This window comes from Dermochelys coriacea, chromosome 8 (assembly GCF_009764565.3).
Source record: "Dermochelys coriacea isolate rDerCor1 chromosome 8, rDerCor1.pri.v4, whole genome shotgun sequence".
Taxonomy (NCBI): Eukaryota; Metazoa; Chordata; order Testudines; family Dermochelyidae; genus Dermochelys; species Dermochelys coriacea.
Window position 1 is genome coordinate 45,168,118 of NC_050075.1, and position 22,442 is coordinate 45,190,559.

Consider the following 22,442-nt stretch of genomic DNA (forward strand, 5'->3'; position numbering starts at 1 on the left):
CTCTGGGAAGTCAAGTCACAGGAAGGGTGTGATAGAACAAAGAGAACCCAGTTTGATTCCCAGTATCCTGCAATGAGTGCTAGAGCAGTGGTGCCTAGTCTTTGACCCTGGAGGGTAACTGTGAGAAGCAGAACATTTGTTTGATTATGAATGGAAAGCAAATACCCTAAGCTGTGCCCTGAGCCTCTGCATCAGTCCTGCTGCTACCTGAGGGAAATGTGGTGCATGGCCTCCCACAGCGTCTACTATAGCCCCAGGAGCAGAGCCAGGAGCATTCCCACAGTCCTGTCCCTCCCCTTGGCTGTCTGCTGCCCTTTGGAAATAATATATTTGGCCCTCAGGTGGCAAGCTTTGGGCACTATGGCGACAGACTGTTTCCTCATGGAATACATGAACACAGACCATTTCAAGACCATCCCCTTCTGCGGGGCTGGGGTTTGTGCTGCCATCAAACTCCACTAAGGGCCCAACAGCAGTCCAGTGACAGTCTATCACAATGGATATTGAACAAACTGGCATCACAGCGTCTTTTTATTTCAGTCACATTGCTTCGGGGGCTGAGGTTGTTCTATACATGGAAGTTAATAGTCTTTTATACTTCCCCCTTGGGGTATAAAGATGCAGATTTGCTTCCAAGTTTGTTATTTAATACGAGTAATCTGACATGAAATATTACAGCTTGTTTACACAAGGTCAGAAATGACTCAGCTGTTTCAAAGCCTACATGGGATCCTGTTCTTTCCAAAATCCCACACTGGGTTCATACCAGTAAGTGTTATCCTCGGATACTGAGGCGACTGGCCTGATAACATGTGTTCTGGCAATGTGGGCACAGCACTTTGTATTTCACACTACAGCATGCTCCCTATTAGTGTTATGGAAGACACATGCTCTTTAGACTGAACAGTAACTCTGGTGACCTAAATCCTCAGTGCCCTTTTAACTACTGTACTTGCTGTGTTCCATTGGTGAGCAACAGACAGTCTAGAGATCCTATGCAGAGTTCACCAGGAAGGTACATTATGCATGGAGCTGTCGATTGTGAAAATACTGGCCTACACTAGTCTTACTATGGACATACCTCTTTCAAATTTCAAGGGATTGCCAGACAGCTTAGTGCCAACATTTAGGATTTGTAAGAAATTTTGCAGAAACAAACAGTCAGCTAGAGAGGAAAAGAGCCCAGCCACTTCTTCCCCCCCTCACCTCCTAGCCCTATAACCCCCCAGAGAGAAGGAAAGAGGACCCCCCCCCCACGCCTCTTAACCCCATAGCTCCGCCTAGAGAGAGAAGGAAGAGAAGCCAGCCCGCCCCCGCAGACCCCGAAACCCGCCCCCCAAGCCGGGGCGGTGGGGGTCTCTGTCCCCAACCCCGGAACCCCCACGGCCGGCGCTACTCACGAGTCTCCCAGGAAGTCGTGGAAGCGGATGCGGCCGTACGTGGTGTCCGCCTCGAAGTTGGGGGCCTCGTCCCCCAGCAGCAGTCCCGGCATGGCTGTCGGCCTGACTCCCCGCGGGCGACGTGACGGAACGGCGGCGACCGCGACCAATGCAGCCTCCGCAGGGGGCGGGGCCCGGCGGGCGGGGGCGGGGCCCGGCGGCCGGGGGCGGGGCGAAAGGAACGGACAGCGCCTTGCAAAGTGCACAGCTAGTGGCTAGAGCAGCGGCCTGGGGCCCAGGACGCCTGGGTTCCAATCCTGGCTCGGCCCCTGGCAAGTCACATCACTGTGTGTTTAGAGTGCAAGCCCTCGAAACAGGGGCTGTCTCTTGTCATGTGTTGGGGTAGCATCTAGCCTAGTGGTCCCCAACATTTTCCATCATGCCCCCCCCTTATTGTAATGGAACCTGTGCGCCCCCCCCCCCCCCATGATTGGAAGCCTGGAGCTGAGGCAGGGAGCTGGGGGGCTGGATCCCAAGCTGTGGCTGGGTCAGGGCTGGGGGGCGGAGTGGAACCCAGAGTTCTGGGTGGCACTCCCTCCTGCCCTCCATGTCGGCCTGTCCAGATCCTGGTGTGCCTCCCCCCTCCCCCGATGTTCCTCCATACCCCCCAGTTTGGGAACAACTGATCTAGCCCTTGGTTAGGGCTTCTGGGCCACTACCCAAAATACCCAAATAGGAATCACACAAATAACATGCAAACATCACTTCCATAACCCAGTTCTCACACATTAAGGAAATAGTTTAACACTATTTTAAAGACAGAACAATTAACTTTAAATAGCAACTAACCTTTATTAAGATAGTAAGAAGCAAGCAACATGAAAAAGAATAATAAAAAAGCAGCATTTTATAAAAACATACTGTTAATACAACTTTTTATATCAGCTTCTCTGAGAAAAGCTCTTAGGATAGTATTATTGGCCAGAGGTGTAGTTGTCTGCACAAGGAAAAAAGTTGCCCCTTAAACTTATAACGTACTGGTGGCTAGAAAAGTATTTGCAGGATCAGAGCCCAAGCATGTGTGTAATTTTACTCATATGAGCAGGCCCATTGCAGAAATGTGTGTAAAGTTATACATGTTTGGCTTTAGAACATAAGAATAGCCACAGGAGTGGATCAAACCAGTGAATAGCCCAGTATCCAGTCTCTGATAGTGGCCAGTGCCAGATGCTTCAGAGGGAATGAAAAGAACAGGGCAATTTCAAGTGATATATCCCCCGTCATTCAGTCCCAGTTTCTGGTAGCTGGAAGTTTAGGGACACCCAGACTATAGGGTTGTGTCCCTGACAATCCTGGATAATAGCCATTGATGTACCTATCCTCCAGGAACTTATCTAATTCTTTTTTTTTAATCCAGTTATACTGTTGGCCTTGACAATATCCCATGGCAATAAGTTCCACAGGTTGACTGTGCATTGTGTGAACTATTTCCTTTTGTTTCAAACCTCCTGCCTACTAATTTCATTGAGTGATTCCTAGTTCTTGTGTTATGTAGAATGTAAATAACACTTCCTTATTCACTTTCTCCACACCATTCATGATTTTATAGATTTCTCTCATATCCCCTCTTAGGTCTCTTTTGTAAACTGAACAGTCTGGTCTTTTTAATCTCTCCTCATATGGCAGCCGTTTCATACCCCTAATATTTTTGTTGCCCTTTTCTGAACCTTTTCCAATTCCAATATATCTTTTTTCAGCTGGGGCGACCAGAACTGCATGCAATATTCAACATATGGCCATACCATGCATTTATATAGTGGCATAATGATATTTTCTGTTTTATTAGCTATCCCTTTCCGAATAGTTCTTAATACTCTGTTAACTTTTTTTAGCTGCTGCAGAACATTGAGCAGATGTTTGCAGAGAACTATCCACAATTACTCCCAAGATCTTTTTCTTGAGTGTTATAGCTAATTTAGACCTCACCCTATTATTTGAATAGTGAGGATTATTTGCAGGACTGGGGCCAAAATTAGAAAAATGCAGACTTTAGACTGAAGAGCATTTATGTAAAACGACAAAGGGCTAAATCTAGCCAGCTGCTGAGCACTGAAATCAGGATTTGGGCCCAAGGCTGTTTAAGTATACACTAGATCATTGTAACAATTTGTGAACAATGATATGAGGCGTTAGACAATTTTCTTTAAAACCATAGCTTGCATTCTGCAGCTTCTGAATTTGCACTGGGATTCAAATAAATACCTCATGTGGGCTAAATCAATCCTGTGTGGTGGATGATTTACTCAGACCTACAATGAAGGTTTCTGGGAGAGATGATTTCACGCACAGTGAATCCATGAGCCTACTCAGGGCACCCATGCAGTGCAGTGCACCTTCTGTGCCCATGAGACTGTGCCGTGAGAGACGCCCTCAACCTTCTCTCTCCACACGCAGTGCACATGGCCCCTGTCTCCCCAAGCACTGGGGGACGGGGGGGTAACCATGACTCCTCAAACTCTCCCACCCTCAGGTTGCTGCTTCTTGACTCATACAAAACTGATCCCACCTGACCACCTCTATCTTGCCCTGCCAGGGCCCCACAAGCCCTGCATGATACTGACCCACCCCCCGGGGCCCACCCCACAGTGCTGACTGCTAGCGTGCCCCCACCTCTCCCTCTTGGCACCTGGGGAACTGAAGCATCTGACAGGTTTCAGAGTAGCAGCCGTGTTAGTCTGTATTTGCAAAAAGAAAAGGAGGTCTTGTGGCACCTTAGAGACTAACCCATTTATTTGAGCATAAGCTTTCGTGAGCTACAGCTCACTTCAAGGAATGCATCCGATGAAGTGAGCTGTAGCTCACGAAAGCTTATGCTCAAATAAATGGGTTAGTCTCTAAGGTGCCACAAGTCCCCCTTTTCTTTTTGAAGCATCTGACAGCGACACACTACTCCGCCCACTCGACCACCACTGGAGACGGACGTCATGTGACCGGCCCCGGCCTCCTCTAGAAGAAGCGGTACGGCAGAGAGCTGTGAAACAAACAAGCAGCGCGGGTGGGGGAGAAGAGCCACAGGCGCAGTGCACGAGGTAGTTGATGCTGTGGTTGCCGCGTGCGGCTGGGCCCGTAGAGCGGCGCGGAAGGGCGGCCAGGTGCCGGGAGGGAGCCATGGCGACGTACGCGAGCGAGCTGGAGGTGGCCAAGAAGAACCTGAGCGAGGCGCTAGGCGAGAACGTGAAGCAGTGAGTGGGGCCCGCTCCCCGCAACCCTGCGCCCCGCACGCGCAGCCCGGCTAGGCCCGCCGAGCCCTGGCCTGGGTTTCTGCCCGGTCCCGGGGTAGCGGGGCCTGCCGGCCGGTGGAGGCCGCTCCTGGGCCGAGGGGGCTCCGCCTGGAGCGTGTCCCAGTCGCTGGTCGCCCCGCGGCCTCGACTTTCCCTGGCATAACAGGCAGCGCCCGGCCTGCAGGGGCTGAAGCCCGGGGCTGGTGGGGACCCGGCGGGGCGGCGGACCCCGGCCTCGCGCTTTAGGCCGCGCGGGGGGGGGGGGGAGCCTGGTGAGGTCATGGGCCTGGGCCGGCGCTGGAAGGGGAGCGGTGTCTGCCAGGGGAACTAACCCCGGGAACCGGCGTCGCGGGGCCTGGTGGCGTCTCCGTCCCCGGCCGTTTTGAAATCCCCACCGGCCGCTCGGTCTGTCAGATCGGCCTAGGCGCTGGCGTGGGGCAGCTCTGCGGCCTGCGCTCGGCGGGGGCTCGGGCTGCGTGATCACAGCGCTGCCTCGCGGTCTATGACTTCATTCACCTAAGCGGCATCTTTTCAGTCCTCGACAGGAAGCTTGAGCTTTGCAGGCCCAGCTTCATAGCGGGTCCGTTTCACCCCGTGCTCGGGCCTATGAAGGCGGTAAGAGATCAGGGGAAGTGGTGAAGTAGCAGCCTCAGTCTCTTCTCCCACCAGCTTATCCGGTTTAATTCTTTCCAGCTAAAACTCTGGATTTAGCAAAAAGCTGGCAAATGTAGCTGCCGACTCCTGCTGCGCTCTTGTTTACTTTATATGAACTGGTCTTCATGCAGAGAGGCAAGCTTTTTTCACTCTCTGGGTTTGCACTAAAACATCCTGTTCCACCATGAGAAATCGTAGGCCCACGTTTTTAACACACATGGCACCTTAACTAGGTCATTTAAGGTCTGTCTGTTTAATTAAAGATGCTTCCTTTCCCGTCTGCTTAAACTAAACAGCGAGTAAGCAAGATGAGAACTGGTTGTTCTCTTGGTCGTTTACTTACAGTACATTTAGAAATCTGCAAGGATTCTGTACGAGTACAATAGACCAGTTGGTTCATGTGCCTTTTGCCTATGCTAAACTTATCGCTATATAATTGTTTCCCATTTCCCTCATAATAAACTTAAATAAAAAATTAGAGACTTCTGTTTATAAGCAATATAACAGAAACTGAATTGGTTCAAATGGGTTCTGTCTTTGGTTCTTCCACTGGGTTATTTTGACCCTGGTCAAGTCACTTCACACCTTTGTGCCTTCATTTTCCCACCAGGAAAATGGTGAAAATGATATTTCCGTCCCTTCTAAAGCACTCTGTGAGAGCTAGGTAGTAGTATTAATGGCGGGCATCAACTCTGGATGTTAGAGTGCTGCTGTTTTGCTTCTAACACATTTGTTGTTAGATCACGGTGACAAATAAGAATTTGTTGTAATAGTTTTTAAATGCTTTTACCTACAGGGAAATACTGTCACTCAGAATGAATGATCATAATCGCCAGTCTTCGGTTCAGTGACTTTCTGGTTCATGTTTGGCCTGAGTCTCAGAAGCTGGCATTGCTCTAAGGCATGAAAGCTTGGGCTATCAAAGGGGGAGCATATCGCAGATGAGGGACGTGTCTGATGGAGACTCAGGGAGAAAGTGTTAATGGTCATACTATAGTGTTGAAAGTTTAACACTAGTATTAACCAGAAGCTGGCATCAAAGATGGGAGCAGGGGGATGAGGTGTAGGTGTACCTGTACAATCTAGAACAGTGCTACTCAAAGTGGTGGTCCGTGGACCGGTGCCGGTCCACGAGCCATCAGCTGCCGGTCTGTGCACACACTGGGGAAAAAAAATGGCCGGTCCCCCACATCCAGTAGCTTGAGAAGCTCTGATCTAGAGAGCAGAGAAGCACAGTTCTCACCATCCATGTTCAGAGGCTCCATCTTCTGTGCTTCTTGGCATGTTATAAACCCTAATGCCATACTTTCTGCCTCCTCTAGATGTTAGAAGGGGGAAAGCAGTTTTTTCTTCTACCTTTCGTCCCATGTCACAGGCACCTGACTTTGAAGGTCGGTATCTGCTACTCTGAATCTCAGTTTTGGGGGCATCTTGTCTTATGGATAACTCCTGTGCTTGCTTCTGCTGTGAGTCAAACTGACCCAAGTTTTGTCCATTTCATTCTATTGCTGTTCTGGGGTGCTATGGGCAGCAGCACAGGTAGTAGACTGTCTGCAGACTCAGGGTGACAATTCATTCTATTATATTATGTTTATCTTAACTATCTCTATATCTATCTCAACTTATAAGAAGTGGGTTTCAGCCATTAAGGTTTTACTTTTAAGCATTTTAGAACAGAGATCAGTATCATAACTCCATTTTATAGCAGGGGAAACTGGGCACAGACATGTGAAGTGACTTGCTCATTCACCCAGCTGACCTTTGGGAGAGCTGGGAATAGAACTAGGTCTCCTGGGTCCTAGTCCAATGCACTCTACCAGTAAGCCACATGGTATCCCTTAGTTAGTGGAGCACAGCTGTTTCTCATCCTGCCCCTTCCTCCCACCCCCACCCCCGTCAGGGAAAGCTTTTCCTATTCATCAGGGTTGGTCTAATACTGGCCAATTCTATTATGTATTCATTTGATGAGTCGATTGTTTACCTAATTGGGAGCACTTTCCCTTTTCCCTCAAATGTGCCTTTAAAGTTTTAAATCATTCACCACAATGTTTTAGTTTGAATGGAGTATGGGAAAAAGGAGAAATATTTTTAAAGTGATTTATGATCGTAACTGTGACTGAGCTATATGATCACCTTAAGGACTTTTTGGCCCACCTCTCTGCTCATTTCCTGTCCACCACACTGTCTGGGATGAAACACATGAAATAGGATGTAGGCTGCTCTGCAGTGTCTGCTCTGCAAAAAATCTATCCATTTAACAGAAGGATATAGGCAGGGAGTGGGGGGGGGGAAGGATCTGGAAATGAATGTGACCTACATGCCTTTTTAAATTGAATGTTTTATTATCCTGAACAAATGTACTGTCTGCTATTAAATCCATTTGTTGTCCCTGCTGCAGTAAAATCTGGCTGTAGTCCAGATTTATTACTAAGTTTCTGGCACCAAGCCACGTTTACAAATAGGGCTCATGATCTGTAGATTTCTAAATTGCCTGAGTGTTTTCAACTAGTTTCGGCATTGAAGATTACAACCTGTATGTTGGGTAAAGTCTTTTGAATTTTAAATGCCTTCTCTTTTAAGAGAACCACCATTCCAGTGAATGAGAAACTTTAAAGAAATATAGAAACTAGTGGAGGTATCTGTCAAGGAATGTGTATTAAGAATGCCCACAGATGTTAAGAGCTCTTGGTGCTATAGCTAAGTATTATTGAGGTCCTATTGTAAAATATAAACTCTGATCTCAGATATGGAACAAATTACCTTCCTAATGGCACCTTCCTAATGGTGCTACTCTCAACACCAAGTATTCTAGGAGTACGTTTGTATGACTGTTATATTCAGCAGTAGCATGTTAATGTATAGGATTCTTTGTATTAATGTATTTGTGCTTCCTCTGTTGGGTTTGCTACTGCATAACTACATGCAGGCTGACCTGTCATTAAATCATTGTGCTAATGAGTGATTAGCATTAGTGCAAGTGTTTGGTGGCATGTATAAATATTTGCAAAGGGCAAAATGGATAACTCGGAGGAAAACAGTTTTCCTACCTGTTTTTAAAAGTTTCTACTCCCATTTTCCAGTCAGCACAAACCGGGCCTTAAATGGATTCAAATCATATAATCTTGAAACAACTTGACGTTATTTCTTAATGACAAAACAAAGAAAAACCTGTAGTATGGGTAGCCTTATGGATATTTGGAAGTCATTCTCCTTCTAAAAAATGTGTGTGTGGTTTGGGGGGTGGGTTCAAGGTTTTCTAGTAGATTTGAAGCCTGCAAGTGGAAAAACGTAGATGAAACGCAACAAAGAGACCTTGGACTCATTGTGGATAGTTCTCTGAAAACATTTGCTCAATGTGCAGTGGCAGGCGAAAAAGCTAACAATGTTAGGAACCACAAGGAAAGGGATAGCTAATAAAACAGAAAATATCATAATGCCACAATATAACTCTATGGAATACTATGTGCAGTTCTGGTTGTCCCATTGCAAAAAAGATGTATTAGAATTGGAGAACAGAGAAGGGCAACAGAAATGATTAGGGATATGGAACAGTTTCCAGGTGGGGAGAGATTTAAAAGACAGGGATTATTCAGTTTAGTCATCTTTTCCGAGGCAGCAGGGGAGGTATGATTTGGTATGGAGAAAGCGAATAGGGGAGTCTTATTTACCTCTTGACATAACACAAGAAGTAGGGGTCACCCAATGAAATTAATAGGCAGTAGGTTTAAAACAAACATAAGAAGCACTACTTCACACAATGCATAGTCAACTGGTGAGGCTCATTGCCAGGGGATGTTGTGAAGGCCAAAATTATAATGGGGCTCAAAAAAGAATTGGAGAAGTTCCTGGAGGATAGGTCCATCAGTGGCTATTTGCCAAGATAGTCAGGGATGCAATCCTGTGCTCCGGGTATCCCTATACCTCTGACTGCCAGAAACTGGGGCTGGAAGATGGGATGATTTACTATAAATTGCCCTGTTCTGTTCATTCACTCTGAAGCATCTGGCACCGGCACTATCAGAAGATGGGGATCCTTGGCTAGATGGACTATTGACCTGAGCCTGTATGGCCATTTGTATGTTCTTAACTAAACTACACCTAAATTTATAGACTTTAAGGCCAGAAGGGACCATCATGATAATCTAGTCTGAACTTCTGCACATCACAGGCCACAGAACCTCATCCATCTGCTCTTGTAATATGCCCATAACCTCTGGCTGAGTTACTGAAGTCCTCAAATCTTAATTTAAAGCCTTTTAAATCAGAGAATCCACAATTTTTTTTTTTTTTTTTTTTAGTTCAAACTGGCAGGAGACCCATACCCCATACTGCAGAGGAAGGGGGGAAAAAACCCCAAGTTCTCTGCCAATCTGACCTGGGGGGGAATTTTTTCCCAACCCCCAAAACTAGTGAGACTCTGATCATGTGGGTGAGACCCCACTAGGCAGACTCCTGGGAAAGAATTCTTTGTAGCAACTCAGTCTTCCCCATCTAATTTTCCATCTCTGGACATTGGAGATATTTGCTAAAAGCAGTTGTGGATGGGCCATATGCAGTTTTAGGAAACCTCATCACACCATCCCCTCCATAAACTTATCAAGCTGAGTCTTGAAACAAGTTATGTTTTTTTTTGTCCCCACTGCTCCTCTTAGAAGGCTGTTCCAGAACTTCACTCCTCTGATGGTTAGAAAGCCTTGTCAAATTTCTAATATCATCTTATTGTTGGCTGGTTTATATCTATTTGTTCTTGTGCCAACATTGGCAACTAACTTAAATAACTCCTCTCCTTCCCTGGTGTTTGTTCCTCAGTAGGGCTGTCAATTAATTGCAGTTAACTCACACAATTAACTCAAAAATTAATCGAGATTAATTGCCGTTTTAATCATACTGTTAAACAATAGAATACCAATTAAAATTTATTAAATATTTTTGCATGTTTTTCTACACTTTCAGATATATTGATTTCTGTTGCAACGCAGAATACCAAGTTTCAGAGTAGCAGCCGTGTTAGTCTGTATTCGCAAAAAGAAAAGGAGTACTTGTACACCTTAGAGACGAACAAATTTTATTTGAGCATAAACTTTTGTGAGCTACAGCATCCAATGAAGTGAGCTGCAGCTCACGAAAGCTTATGCTCAAATAAATTTGTTAGTCTCTAAGGTGCCACAAGTACTCCTTTACTTTTTACATAATACCAAGTGTCCAGTGCTCATGTTATATTATTTTTATTACAAATATTTGCACTGTAAAATGATAAACAAAAGAAATAGTATTTTTCAATTCACCTTATACAAGTACTGGTGTGCAATCTCTTTATTGTGAAAGTGCAACTTACAAATGTAGATTTTTTTAATTTATTTTTTTGTTATATAACTGTACTCCAAAATAAAAAATGTAAAACTTTCGAGCCTACAAGTCCACTCAGTGCTACTTCTTATTCAGCCAATCACAAAGAGAAACAAGTTTGTTTACATTTACGAGGGATAATGCTGCTGGCTTCTTATTTACAATGTCGCCTGAAAGTGAGAACAGCCGTTCACATGGTACTTTTGTAGCTGGCATTGCAAGGTGTTTACATGCCAGATATGCTAAACATTTGTATGCCCCTTTATGCCTCAGCCAGCATTCCAGAGGAGATGCTTCCATGCTGATGATGCTAGTTAAAAAATAATGTGTTTAATTAAATTTTAACTGAACTCCTTGGGGGAGAATAGTGTGTCCCCTGCTCTGTTTTACCCGCATTGTGCCATATATTCCATGTTATAGCAGTCTTGGATGATGACCCAGCGGATGTTCTTCATTTTAAGAACACTTTCACTGCAGATTTCACAAAACGCAAAGAAGGTACCCGTGTGAGATTTCTAAAGATTTAAGAATCTGAAGTGCCTTCCAAAATCTGAGAGGGACGAGGTGTGGAGAATGCTTTCAGAAGTCTTAAAAGAGTTACACTTTGATGCAGAAACTACAGAACCCAAACCACCAAAAAAGAAAATCAATCTTCTGCTGGTGGCATCTCACTCAGATGATGAAACTGAACATACGTTGTTGTGCACTGCTTTGGATCGTCATCAGCATGGATGCATGTCCTCTGGAATGGTGGTTAAAGATGAAGGGACATATGAATCTTTAGCAAATCTGGCGTGTAAATATCTTGCAACGCCGGCTACAACAGTGCCATGCAAACATCTGTTCTCACTTTCGGGTGACGTAAACAAGAAGTGGGCAGCATTATCTCCTGCAAATGTAAACAAACTTGTTTGTCTGAGCGATTGGCTGAACAAGTAGTAGGACTGAGTGGACTTTTAGGCTCTAAAATTTTACATTGTTTTGTTTGAGTGCAGCTATTTTTTTTTGTACATAATTCTACATTTGTGAGTTCAATTTTCATGGTAAAGCGGTTGCATTACAGCACTTGTATTAGGTGAATTGAAAAACTTTTTTTTAGAGCACAAATATTTGTATTAAAAATAAATATAAAGTGAGCGCTGTACACTTTGTATTCTGTGTTGTAATTGAAATCAATATATCTGAAAATGTAGAAACATCAAAAATATTTAAATAAATGGTATTCTGTTATTGTTTCATCAAGCGTTTAATTGCTTGATAGCTCTAATTTATAGAGAGCAATCCTATCTCCCCCCCCCCCCCCCCCAGCTTCGTTTGCTTCTGTGAGACAAGCCATAGAATCATAGAAGATAGGAGGTCATCTAGTCCAACCCCCTGCTCAAAGCAGGACCAACCCCAACTAAATCATCCCAGCCAGGGTTTTGTCAAGCCAGGCCTTAAAAACCTCTAAGGATGGAGATTCTACCACCACCCTAGGTAACCCATTCCAGTGCTTCACCACCCTCCTAATGAAATAATATTTCCTAATATCTAATCTAGACACCCCCATTGCAACTTGAAATCATTGCTTTTTGTCCTGTCATATGCCACCACTGAGAACAGCCTAGCTCCATCCTCTTTGGACCCCACCTTCAGGTAGTTGAAGGCTGCTATCAAGTCCCCCCTCACTCTTTTCTCTTCTGCAGACTAAATACGCCCAGTTCCCTCAGCTTCTCTTCGTAAATCATGTGCCCCAGCTCCCTAATAATTTTCATTGCTCTCCTCTGGACTCTTTCCAATTTTCTGTAGTGGGGGGCTCAAAACTGGACGCAATAATCCAGATGCAGCCTTACCAGTGCTGAATAGAGGGGAATAATCATTTCCCTCAATCTGCTGGCAATGCTCCTCCTAATACAGTCCAATATCCGTTATCCTTCTTGGCAACAAGGGCACACAGTTGACTCCTATCCAGCTTCTCATCCACTGTAATCTCCTGGTCCTTTTCTGCCGAACTGCCACTTAGCCAGTCGGTCCCCAGCCTGTAGCAGTGCATGGGATTCTTCTGTCCTAAGTGCAGGAGTCTGCACTTGTCCTTGTTGAACCTCATCAAATTTCTCTTGGCCCAATCCTCCAATTTATCTATGTCACTCTGGACCCTATCCCTTCCCTCCAGCATATCTACCTCTCCCCACAGTTTAGTGTCATCTGCAAACTTGCTGAGGGTGCAGCCCATCCCTCATCCAGATCATTAATAAAGATGTTGAGCAAAACCGGCCCCAGGACTGCCCCCTGGGGCACTCCCCTTGATACTAGCTGCCAACTAGACATCAAGCAGTTGATTGCTATCCGTTGAGCCCGACGATCTAGCCAGCTTTCTGTTCACCTTATAGTCCATTCATCCAATTCATAATTCTTTAACTTTGCTAGCAAGAATACTATGGAAGACCATATCAAAAGCTTTGCTGAAGTCAAGATCTATCACGTCCATCGCTTTCCCCATATCCACAGAGCCAGTTATTGCATCATAGAAGGCAATCAGGTCCTTAAGCCAAGGTCCTTTAAGTTTCTTCTCATAAGGTAGGTTTTTCATTCGTCTAATTATAGCCTTTTCTGTACCCATTCCAGTTTGAATTAATCTGTCTTAAACATGGGAGACAAAAATTGCACAAAGTACTCCAGGTGAGGTCTCACTGCTGCCTTGTATAATGATAATAACGCTATCCTATCTCTACTGGAAATAGCTCGCCTGATGTATGCTAGGATTGCATTAGCCTTTTTTACAGCTGCATCACATTGGCAGCTCATGGTCATCCTTTGATCAACCAATACATCCAGGTCTTTCTCCATCTCTGTTGCTTCCAACCAATACGTCCCCAGCTTATATTAAACATTCTTATTGTTTAGTCTCTAAATGCATGACTATTACATTTTATCCCCTAAGAACATAAGAGTGGCCATATTAGGTCAAACCAAAGGTCACGTTGTGAAGGCAAAGTCTATAACCGGGTTCAAAAAAGAACTAAAGTTCATGAAGGCTATTGGCCAAAATGACTATTAGCCAAAATGGGCGGGGATGGTGTCCCCAGCCTCTGTTTGCCAGAAGCTGGGAATGGGCGACGGGATGGATCACTTGGTGATTACCTGTTCTTTTCATTCCATCTGGGGCACCTGGCATTGGCCCCTGTTTGAAGACAGGATACTGGGCTAGATGGAGCTTTGGTCTGACCCAGTAGGGGCATTCTTATGCAGCCCTCTCTATTTTCACTGAAGTTATATTAAAAAGTTGCTTATTAGATTTTTCTAATGCGTATACAAAAGCTACATGTTGGACCTGAACTACATGACCGTCCATTTAAGAAATGGGAGAAAAGGAATAGATATAGTAGGCGAAGCAATGTTGTTTACAGTGCTTCATGTTCTCTCTCCCATGCACAGATACTGGGCAAACTTGAAACTTTGGTTCAAACAAAAGATCAGTAAAGAAGAGTTTGATCTGGAAGCTCGTAGACTCCTCACCCAAGATAATGGTAAGAGAGAGTCTCTGGGAGTGTCCCTTTTTCTGTCTTCCCATATTTCTCAAAATACCACATTCTGGGTTAGTTGCTGCTTGCTACACACCAATGCAGCCACATGAAGTGTGACTACATAACTCCCACTGCTTGTCTAGAACTTGCCTCCTCTCTTGGACCACATTATCTTACCACTGCTGAGATAACCTTCTACTTTTGCAGCTCCTAATTTCATAGAGAGGCTAAAAACCTATGTAAATGATATCAATTGGGAGGCGTATGCAGCTAGTGGAATGAATGGGAAAACATGGCTGTGGAAAGTGTAAACAAAATGACTTTATAAAGTAGCTTCAAGTGTCTGCCTTTGGACTTTGCCTGCCATGTTGCTGATGTGAATCTGTCTTTAAAGTAAAATTTTCTTTCCTGGTGTCTGTCTGAGTGACCTGTCTTTCTTTTTGCAGTCCATTCTCACAATGATTTCCTCCTGGCTATTCTCACCCGATGCCAAATCCTGGTTTCTGCACCAGGTAAGAACAAAAAATTGGTATAGTGTGTTTTTTGTTTTTAAATCATACAGCACAAACTTGGGAAGTGTTTATGGTGGGCATTGTTTTTAAGTTATGTGCTGTGATTTATTTAGTCTTAAATTGTATGTTGTCTCTTACTATGAGCTAGGTGCCGTATGACACAGTGGGGATCCTGACTGAGGCCTTACTACTACTGTAATATAAATTTATCTAGAGACTAGCGCTCTGCATTGCCACGCAGGAGATCAAGGTTTGATTTCTAGTCTCCTGCTTCTTTGACTGTGAGTTCTGTAAGGTGGTGTGCTCTGTGTCCCACCAACCTGCAGGGCCGAGTGAAGGGAGGTTTTGCTCCATGTTCTCCAGTGATCTGCTTGGCATGATGCGAGAATGGTGTTGACAGGTTTTAAAAGGAGACTGAGCCTTTCGTCAGAAAGATGGAAACTCTGAGTCGTGGAGGGAGGCAGAACTAGGAGAGAGGTTTCAGAATGGGGTTTTGTTTTGTTTTGGTGTGTGGGTTGGGTTTGGTTTGGTTTGGTTTTGTCCCGTCTCCAGAGTAGAGGGGAGGATGGGAAGCTTGTAGTTGTAAAGTATTAAAATGATGCCAATGAATTCAATATCCTTCTGTTAAGTCCCTGCAGCTATCACATTATGTCTGATGTTACACTGGTCTGTGGTGTCTAGTGAGTGTCAGTATTGCTGACACCAGAATGCGTCTTGAAAGGATGGACCAGTAACTTAGTCACAAGACCCTTTGAGTGAAAGTGATTCAAACTGCAAATTAGAATACAAGTTTGAGACTGCTAGAAAGTTGAGGGATCGGCATTTTAGGGTGTTGTGCTGAGCCTGCTGTATTGTTTATGCTGACTGCATAATACAATCAAACCTGGCTAACCGAACACCAAAAGTTCTCCATGTAACTTCTGCTACTTCTCGGGTTGTTTTTTTACATTGGGATGGCTGCAGCAAATGCATTGCACTTGGTTTGTTTTATAATCTAAACCTTCTGAATAAAACTGGACAGACTTGACCACAGCCCGACTATCTTTTAAAAAAGGACAAAGCAATGAACTGGGAGTGGGCAGGTCTGGGTTCCATTTCCCAGGAGTGACACGGATGTTGTCATGTGTAACGTTGCTCAGGTAGGGCTCAAGCTCTGGTTGGGAGGGGATCTCAGCTCCTGTTTAGGCACCTATATGAGGGGCCAGATTTTTAATAAGGGTTTGCACAGCACTCGACACCTCCCACTGAGAACAATAGGAGCTGCTGGGTGCTGAACAAGCACACTTTGAAAATCTGGTCCTTCATTTCTCAGTGCCTCTTATCCCCATTTTACAGCTGGGGAAAACACTTCTCAAACTCGTAGGAGTGATGTGAGGATAAATCCATAAAAAGTTGGGAGGCACTTGGATACTACGGCTACAGGCTGTACCTAGACAGACAAAGCATCACATGAGTACTCTGTATTAATAATAAGAATCACTGTAGAGCTTGCCAATTTCAGGGAAGATTCTTGTTAGACCCCTGAGAGTACTTAGCTTGTGGAAATTGCCTCCTTCAGTGTTTTTGTTCCTAGGAAGACTTTCAAAAACTACTTTTTGTTTTTGCTTTTACATGCTTGTGAAAGTTTTCTCCCCCGGAGGGAAATCCTACCGAAATGTACATTGTTTATAGGGTCTCTGGTCCATCTTGATGAACAAAGCAATTAGTTGTTTTTTAGCTAATCCTGGCTTCTATAGGGCCCCAATTTCTTTTTCAGTAATCTTGGGCTAACAAAGACTTGGAGTTACATTCATCTACACCTGAGACTGGATAAAATATATATATTTTAATTAATTATTCAGAGGTGGCAATGTGTTTTTGGTTTAAGGGCCAACAAGTCTGACAGACAGGGAGGGTTGACCAAGTCCCATTTGCCTCCAAAGAAAGGAGGAGAGGTGAAAAGAAGAAATGTGTGAGAAAGAAAGAGATGGGAATAAAGCAACAACTGAAAAGAGAAGAGTGATCAGAGAGATTCTCCTAAGCATTTGTCCTTCTCTATTCTGGCCAAGAAAATAAAATACCGAAAAACAAACAAATGAAAGAAATAAACAGAATGGGTGGGTTCTTTTCTGTAACACATATCCTTGTAGCTTTATCCGTTAGTATGTTTTTTTTTTCGTGTGTGTGTGTGTGTGTGTGTGTGTGTGTGTGAGTGAAAGTCTCAAATGCCACCACCTTCTTTTGCTGGGGTTTGACTGTACTGTGCTGCCCCTATGGCAAAGCAGTGCAAGCCTGGAGAGAAGCAGCTCTGTCCTCTTTCTCAGCTTGTTGCTTTTGTTAACAAGGCTAGAAGCTGGCTAGCTCCGCAGTGGATCGGTTGTCAAAAAACCCAAAATCCTGCCAGTGTGACGTTAGCAAATCTTGAACTGCACAAGAGTAGCATTAAAGTTTCCCACGTGCTAATACTGCTCCCTTCAATGTGTGCAATAAGTATAAACTGTGCTCTAGAAATTAGTAAAATGAACACATACTGTCACTTATTATGCGACTTCTAAGCACCTCTAGTTATGGAAAAAGATGCAGTTCCTTAATATTACGCTAGATGACAACTACCACAAATCCACACAGCCAGGCCATATATGTGTGGTAACACACGTGCTAAAAGGAACAGTTAAAGCAGCTAGAGCCTCCTTAGATCTGCTGATATTGTTGCAACTTTAAAATCTCCAGGCTTAACATTATATTAACCTGTTTGCATAAAACCTGATAAGGGAATGGTGGCAGAAGGACTTAGTAGCAACACATGGAATCATATCGTCTGTCTATGCAGGCGGTACTACTATACTCATCATCTCGAAGTGCCTTGCAAATTCTAATGAATTTATTTTTAGAGAACTTCTGGCTTTTTCCCTATTCACTAATAATTTTTTAAGTTGTTGAAAAAGGCAGGTTAGAGAGAGGTTTTATGCTTCAATATGACAGCAGGGAGGTCTGGTATTGTTGATTACTTCCAGGCTTATGTTCCACACTTGAATCAACCTGTTGAGCAAACTGTCTCCTCTGTCACTTTTGAGGTTCTCAGTTGTAGTGGAATTCAGCTGTTATGACTGAAAAGAGTGAGGGGCAGTCCCACAGCATAGCTGGGGTTACTTATATAAAAGCTTTTTTGAGAATAAGAACTGAAATCTTGACCTTACTGCTGTCTTCAAGTCTGAGTTAATGCAAAGAATTACGGTTCTGTATGATGTGATCTTGGTAACCTATCTTGCTTAGTAAAAAGACCATAACATAAAATCTCTCCTGGCCAGAGGTACAGAATCCCCTTACCTGTAAGGGGTAAATTAGTTCAATTAACCTAGTTGGCACCTGACCAGAAGATGCTTTCAAATCTGGGGGAAGGAGGGGGAGGTTTTGTTTTTTCCTGCCCCGGTCTCTCTCTCTCTGTCAGAGGGAACAAAAAAAAATCTCCTAAAAACATACCTGAAAGGAGCACCTAAGATTACAAAAATTGTAAGTAAAACAAGAAAATGTGTTAGATCAGTGATCCCCAACCTTTCTGTGGGAATAGCATATGCCTATTCCCAGAAGACTGTGGCAGACGCCTGACACCCCACCGCTGACATGCCAGCGAGACGCGGCAACGGCAAAAAGGGCCGCCGCCGAGAAACAGCAGGGCTTCTCAGCAGCATTTCGGCGGGTGGTTCTCCGGCGGCCGCACTCAGCGGCCGCATTTCGGTGGCGCGGTGTCCTGCAGGTGCACACAACTGCCCCGGCGGGAGCCATTGCCCCCGCGAGCACTGCATTGGGGAGCCCGTTAGATTATCTTTTGTTTAGCTTGTGAATTTTCCCTATGCTAAGAGGTATGTAACTGAAAAGCAAAGTCAGAGGGGAATTCTCTGTGTTTTAAATCTTTATTTACCCTGTAAAGTTACCTTCTATCCTGATTTTGCAGGTGTGATTCTTTTTTACTTCTTCTTTTAAAAACCTGATTGATTTTCAGTGTCCTAAAAAATCAGGGTTTTGTCTGTGCTCACATTAAACCAATTGGTTAGTATATTATTCTCAAGCCTCCCCAGGAAAGGGAGTGAAGGAGCTTGGGTGGATATTTTGGGGGGATAGGGCTCCAAGTGGCCCCTCCCTGAATGTTTGTTTAAATCACTTGGTGATGGCAGCAATACCATCCAAGGACAAGGAAAGGAATTTGTGCCTCGTGGAAGTTTTTAACCTAAGCTGGTGGAATGTAAGATTAGGGGGTCTTTCATTCAGGTCTCCACATTTGTACCTCAGGTTCAGAATGGGGAGGGAACCCTGACAGAAGACTACTGTGTTTTTTTGAAGAGCTGTGGCTCTTTTTTCTTTTTCTTTACTGCTGTTTTTCCTCATGGTATCCCATGCCCACTCCCTCTACCCACACTCTTAATTTCTGACCTGCTCAAGACTTCCTTACTTTGTGCTTTTAAAGATTCTCAATGCTTACAGTTCAGTCTTGTGCCTTCTACAGAAAAATGTGTTATCTTCTACACCTACTAGAATATTGGCTTATTCTACAAAGTGAAGAGCACTTGCATGTTTTGTCTCCCATCCAAATGCTAACCTAACCCTATGATGCATGGCTTGTGACAGGTCATCCGAGGCTATAGGTCAGAAGAATGCAAGCTCAGTATATAGGTATAGTAACAGACCTGTGGAAAGAATAAAGAAAAATGGCAAAGCCTGAGGTGATCTGTGCAGCACAAAGCAAGAGAATTGGGGAGGAAATAGCTGTCAAATGAGTGGGTGAACAGTAGAGCCCATCACATAGATGGGGTTCATTACTTCAGTGCCCTGATACTTGAAGCCTTTAATATGGACCTCCTGATTAAGTGCTAGAATACTGTGTGTTAAAGAAAATTTAAGAGGAAAGATTAAAACTGGAAACAAAATATTAGGTTGTAGAAACTTCCCCTCATAGTAGCAAAACACTAAGCAGGTGCTTAAATCCTTAACTTTAAGGTCCATCAGCTTCAACAGAATGTAAGCACGTACTTAAAGTTAAATATGTGCTTGGCTGAATAGGGTTGGGATTACTTGCCTACTTTTGTTGAATAGGAGGACTATGTGAAGGGAACCTATATGTTCAAGAACACTGGCCCAAGGAACACCTTAACTCAGAGATCTGCTTGGGGATTTTACACAGTCAGAAGGTGACCTCTGTAACTGCAAGAGGAAAATAAGCTTGGCAATGTGAAGCCCCAAGTTCCATAACTAAACGTCCAAATGACAGTGGAGAAAACAGGATTGATGTGTTGAAAGGATAAGCCTTCAGCTGACATTGCTGTAATTGTCTGGAAACGTTAGGAAATCAGATGGTGATATCCAAATGCCTGATGATCATATTTACTGACTGAATTCTAAATCAGGATCCTGAAGAACCTCCATAGTATTTTCCAGGAGGGCTGAATCTATGTGGCAGTAGCATAATCAGCTGGATATCTGTGGTGATGATGAAATTCTTGTTTTTTCATATTCAGTTTCTTTTCCCTCTCTGCCCCTGGTAGCACTGAGACAATGGTGGAGGCTTGTAGGAATAAAACAGGTTTGTCTGCTAAGGGTGAGAGAAGTAAAGATGTTCTAGGAATACTATAGAAGCTAAACTATGACTAGCCTACATGCTAAGTAGGTAAAAGAGTAATTGCTCTGAGATCCTTGATAAACTGTAGAAAATCCTAGAGAAATTAGCACATCCTGAATTAAACAGCAGCACCCAACAAACTCAGATTTGGCAGTTAGCCATGATGCTCAATGAAACAAATATAAATTTTAAAATGATCAAAATACAAAAACCACCACATTCAACCTTTCTCCTAAATTCAACTGACATTTTTAAAATAGCTCAACACAAAATGCAGAAACAAAATTAGAGGTGTTAGAAGCAAATGGATTTATTTACATCATAAAGAGCATTAATTTCACAGTTTCTTATTTGTGCTGAGTGGGCAAATAGGACAACTGGCTGTATAACTGAAACAATACTGCTTGATAACAACTATACTAATTTAGTTAATGATGCAAAAGGTTTCAGGGCCAAGATTGGAGAAAATTTTTGAGGAAAAAGTCTATAATACCTACATAATAGTAGGTAATGTGGCAAATCTTCAGCCTGGCCAGGCCCTCTGGGGGGGGGGGGGGGGGAAAGTGATTGAACCTCTCATTGCCAGTGTACATACCTTCCACATAAACCAGCTGCATTGTTTGAACACGAAGAGCCATAAAGGCCCTCCTTAGCTGTTCAAAATTTCCAAATATTCTCAACTCTATGGATGGCCTTTAGATAAGGGAGCCCAGGAGACATTTTGTTACATTAACATCTGCCTTATCTGGTAGTTTAGAAATATCTTCTTCTCTAAGCTTAATCAAAAATTTCATATATGGAACCCCCTCCTCCCCCCCCCCCCAAATTATTCCACACCACTTTCTCCTGTCATCCTGCATTAGAAACCCTTGGCATTTTTGGAGTTTGATTTCTGAGTGGAAATTGGAGTGAGTAGCGTATTAATCATGCATATATGGTGCTGTAGTCAGGCTGTGGCTTTTTCTTATCCCTAGAACCATTATTAAAAACCAGGGCCAGAGCCCAGTTAGGGTTAGGTTTCAAAGTAGCAGCTGTGTTAGTCTGTATTCACAAAAATAAAAGGAGTACTTGTGGCACCTTAGAGACTAACAAATCGATTAGAGCATAAGCTTTTGTGAGCTACAGCTCACTTCATCGGCTGAATGCATCCAATGAAGTGAGCTGTAGCTCACAAAAGCTTATGCTCTAATCGATTTGTTAGTCTCTAAGGTGCCACAAGTACTCCTTTTCAGTTAGGGTTAGGATTTCTTAATTTTAAATCTGGAATACTTTGTCTTAATCCAGGTTAAGAAGTTGGGATATCTAGCAGGGACCCAAGAGGCTGCTCTCTAATCTTCTAAGGTCTGGGAAGAAATAGCCGGAGTGGACTGAGTATTGAAGTTACTCTTCTGATACATTCATGCTCCATATTCTGGGGTGTGGTGCAGAGACAGAAACAGCCCAGCTCTCCTGAATCAGAAGGCATGCTACATACCCTGTAGGGGCTAGGACAGAGGTGGACAAACTACGGCCCATGGGACCATCCTGCCTGGCATTTGAGCTCCTGGCCAGGGAGATTAGCCCCCGGCCTCTCCCCTGCTGTCCCTCCTCCCCCGCAGCCGTGCTGGCAGCGCGGCTGGTTCGGCGGGCAGCGGGGCTGCGAGCTCCTGCTGCTCTGAGCTGCGTGGTAGGGAAGTGGGGGGTTGGATAAGGGGCAGAAGGTCCTGGGGGGAGTCAGGGACAGGGAACAGTGGGGGTTGGATAGGGAGTGGGGTCCTGGGGGGCCTGTCAGGGGGCAGCGGTGTGATTAGGGGCATGGGGGGGCAATAAGGGGACAGGGAGCAGGAGGGGTAAGATAGGGGGTGGGGTCCCTGGGCGTTCAGTCCCGGGACGGAGCGGTCAGGGGACAAGGAGTCGGGGGGGATTGGCTGGGTTGGCGATTCTGAGGGGGGCAGATAGGGGGCGGGGGCCAGGCTGTTTGGGTGGGGGGGGCACAGCCTTCCCTACCTGGCCCTCCATAAGTTTTGCACCCCAGTGTGGCCATCTGGCCAAAAAGTTTGTCCACCCCTTGGCTAGGAAATACAAATAGGGGGACTTCAGGGGTAAAAGATCTTTCAAAGATTTTTCCAGAGCTGCCAAATTCCCCCAACATAACTTTGAAATGCAAAAAGCTTTCCTTGGTTTCTGACACATCTTTA

General features: G+C 44.5%; 2 protein-coding genes across 2 annotated transcripts in view; one reads left to right on the forward strand and one right to left on the reverse strand.

The window, feature by feature from the left end:
- PRDX6 (peroxiredoxin 6) overlaps window positions 1-4,319 on the reverse strand; it is a 28,011-nt gene extending 23,692 nt beyond the window's left edge. The window contains exon 1 of the mRNA XM_038412420.2: window positions 1,401-4,319. Within this exon, the coding sequence (XP_038268348.1) occupies window positions 1,401-1,492 (92 nt within the window). The 5' untranslated portion in view covers window positions 1,493-4,319. The remainder of the gene's footprint in view (window positions 1-1,400) is intronic.
- Window positions 4,320-4,472: 153 nt separating this feature from the next.
- TADA1 (transcriptional adaptor 1) overlaps window positions 4,473-22,442 on the forward strand; it is a 33,399-nt gene continuing 15,429 nt past the window's right edge. Inside the window, exons 1-3 of the mRNA XM_038413476.2 lie at window positions 4,473-4,621; window positions 14,075-14,166; window positions 14,610-14,675. Coding sequence (XP_038269404.1) covers window positions 4,476-4,621; window positions 14,075-14,166; window positions 14,610-14,675 — 304 coding nt within the window. The 5' untranslated portion in view covers window positions 4,473-4,475. The remainder of the gene's footprint in view (window positions 4,622-14,074; window positions 14,167-14,609; window positions 14,676-22,442) is intronic.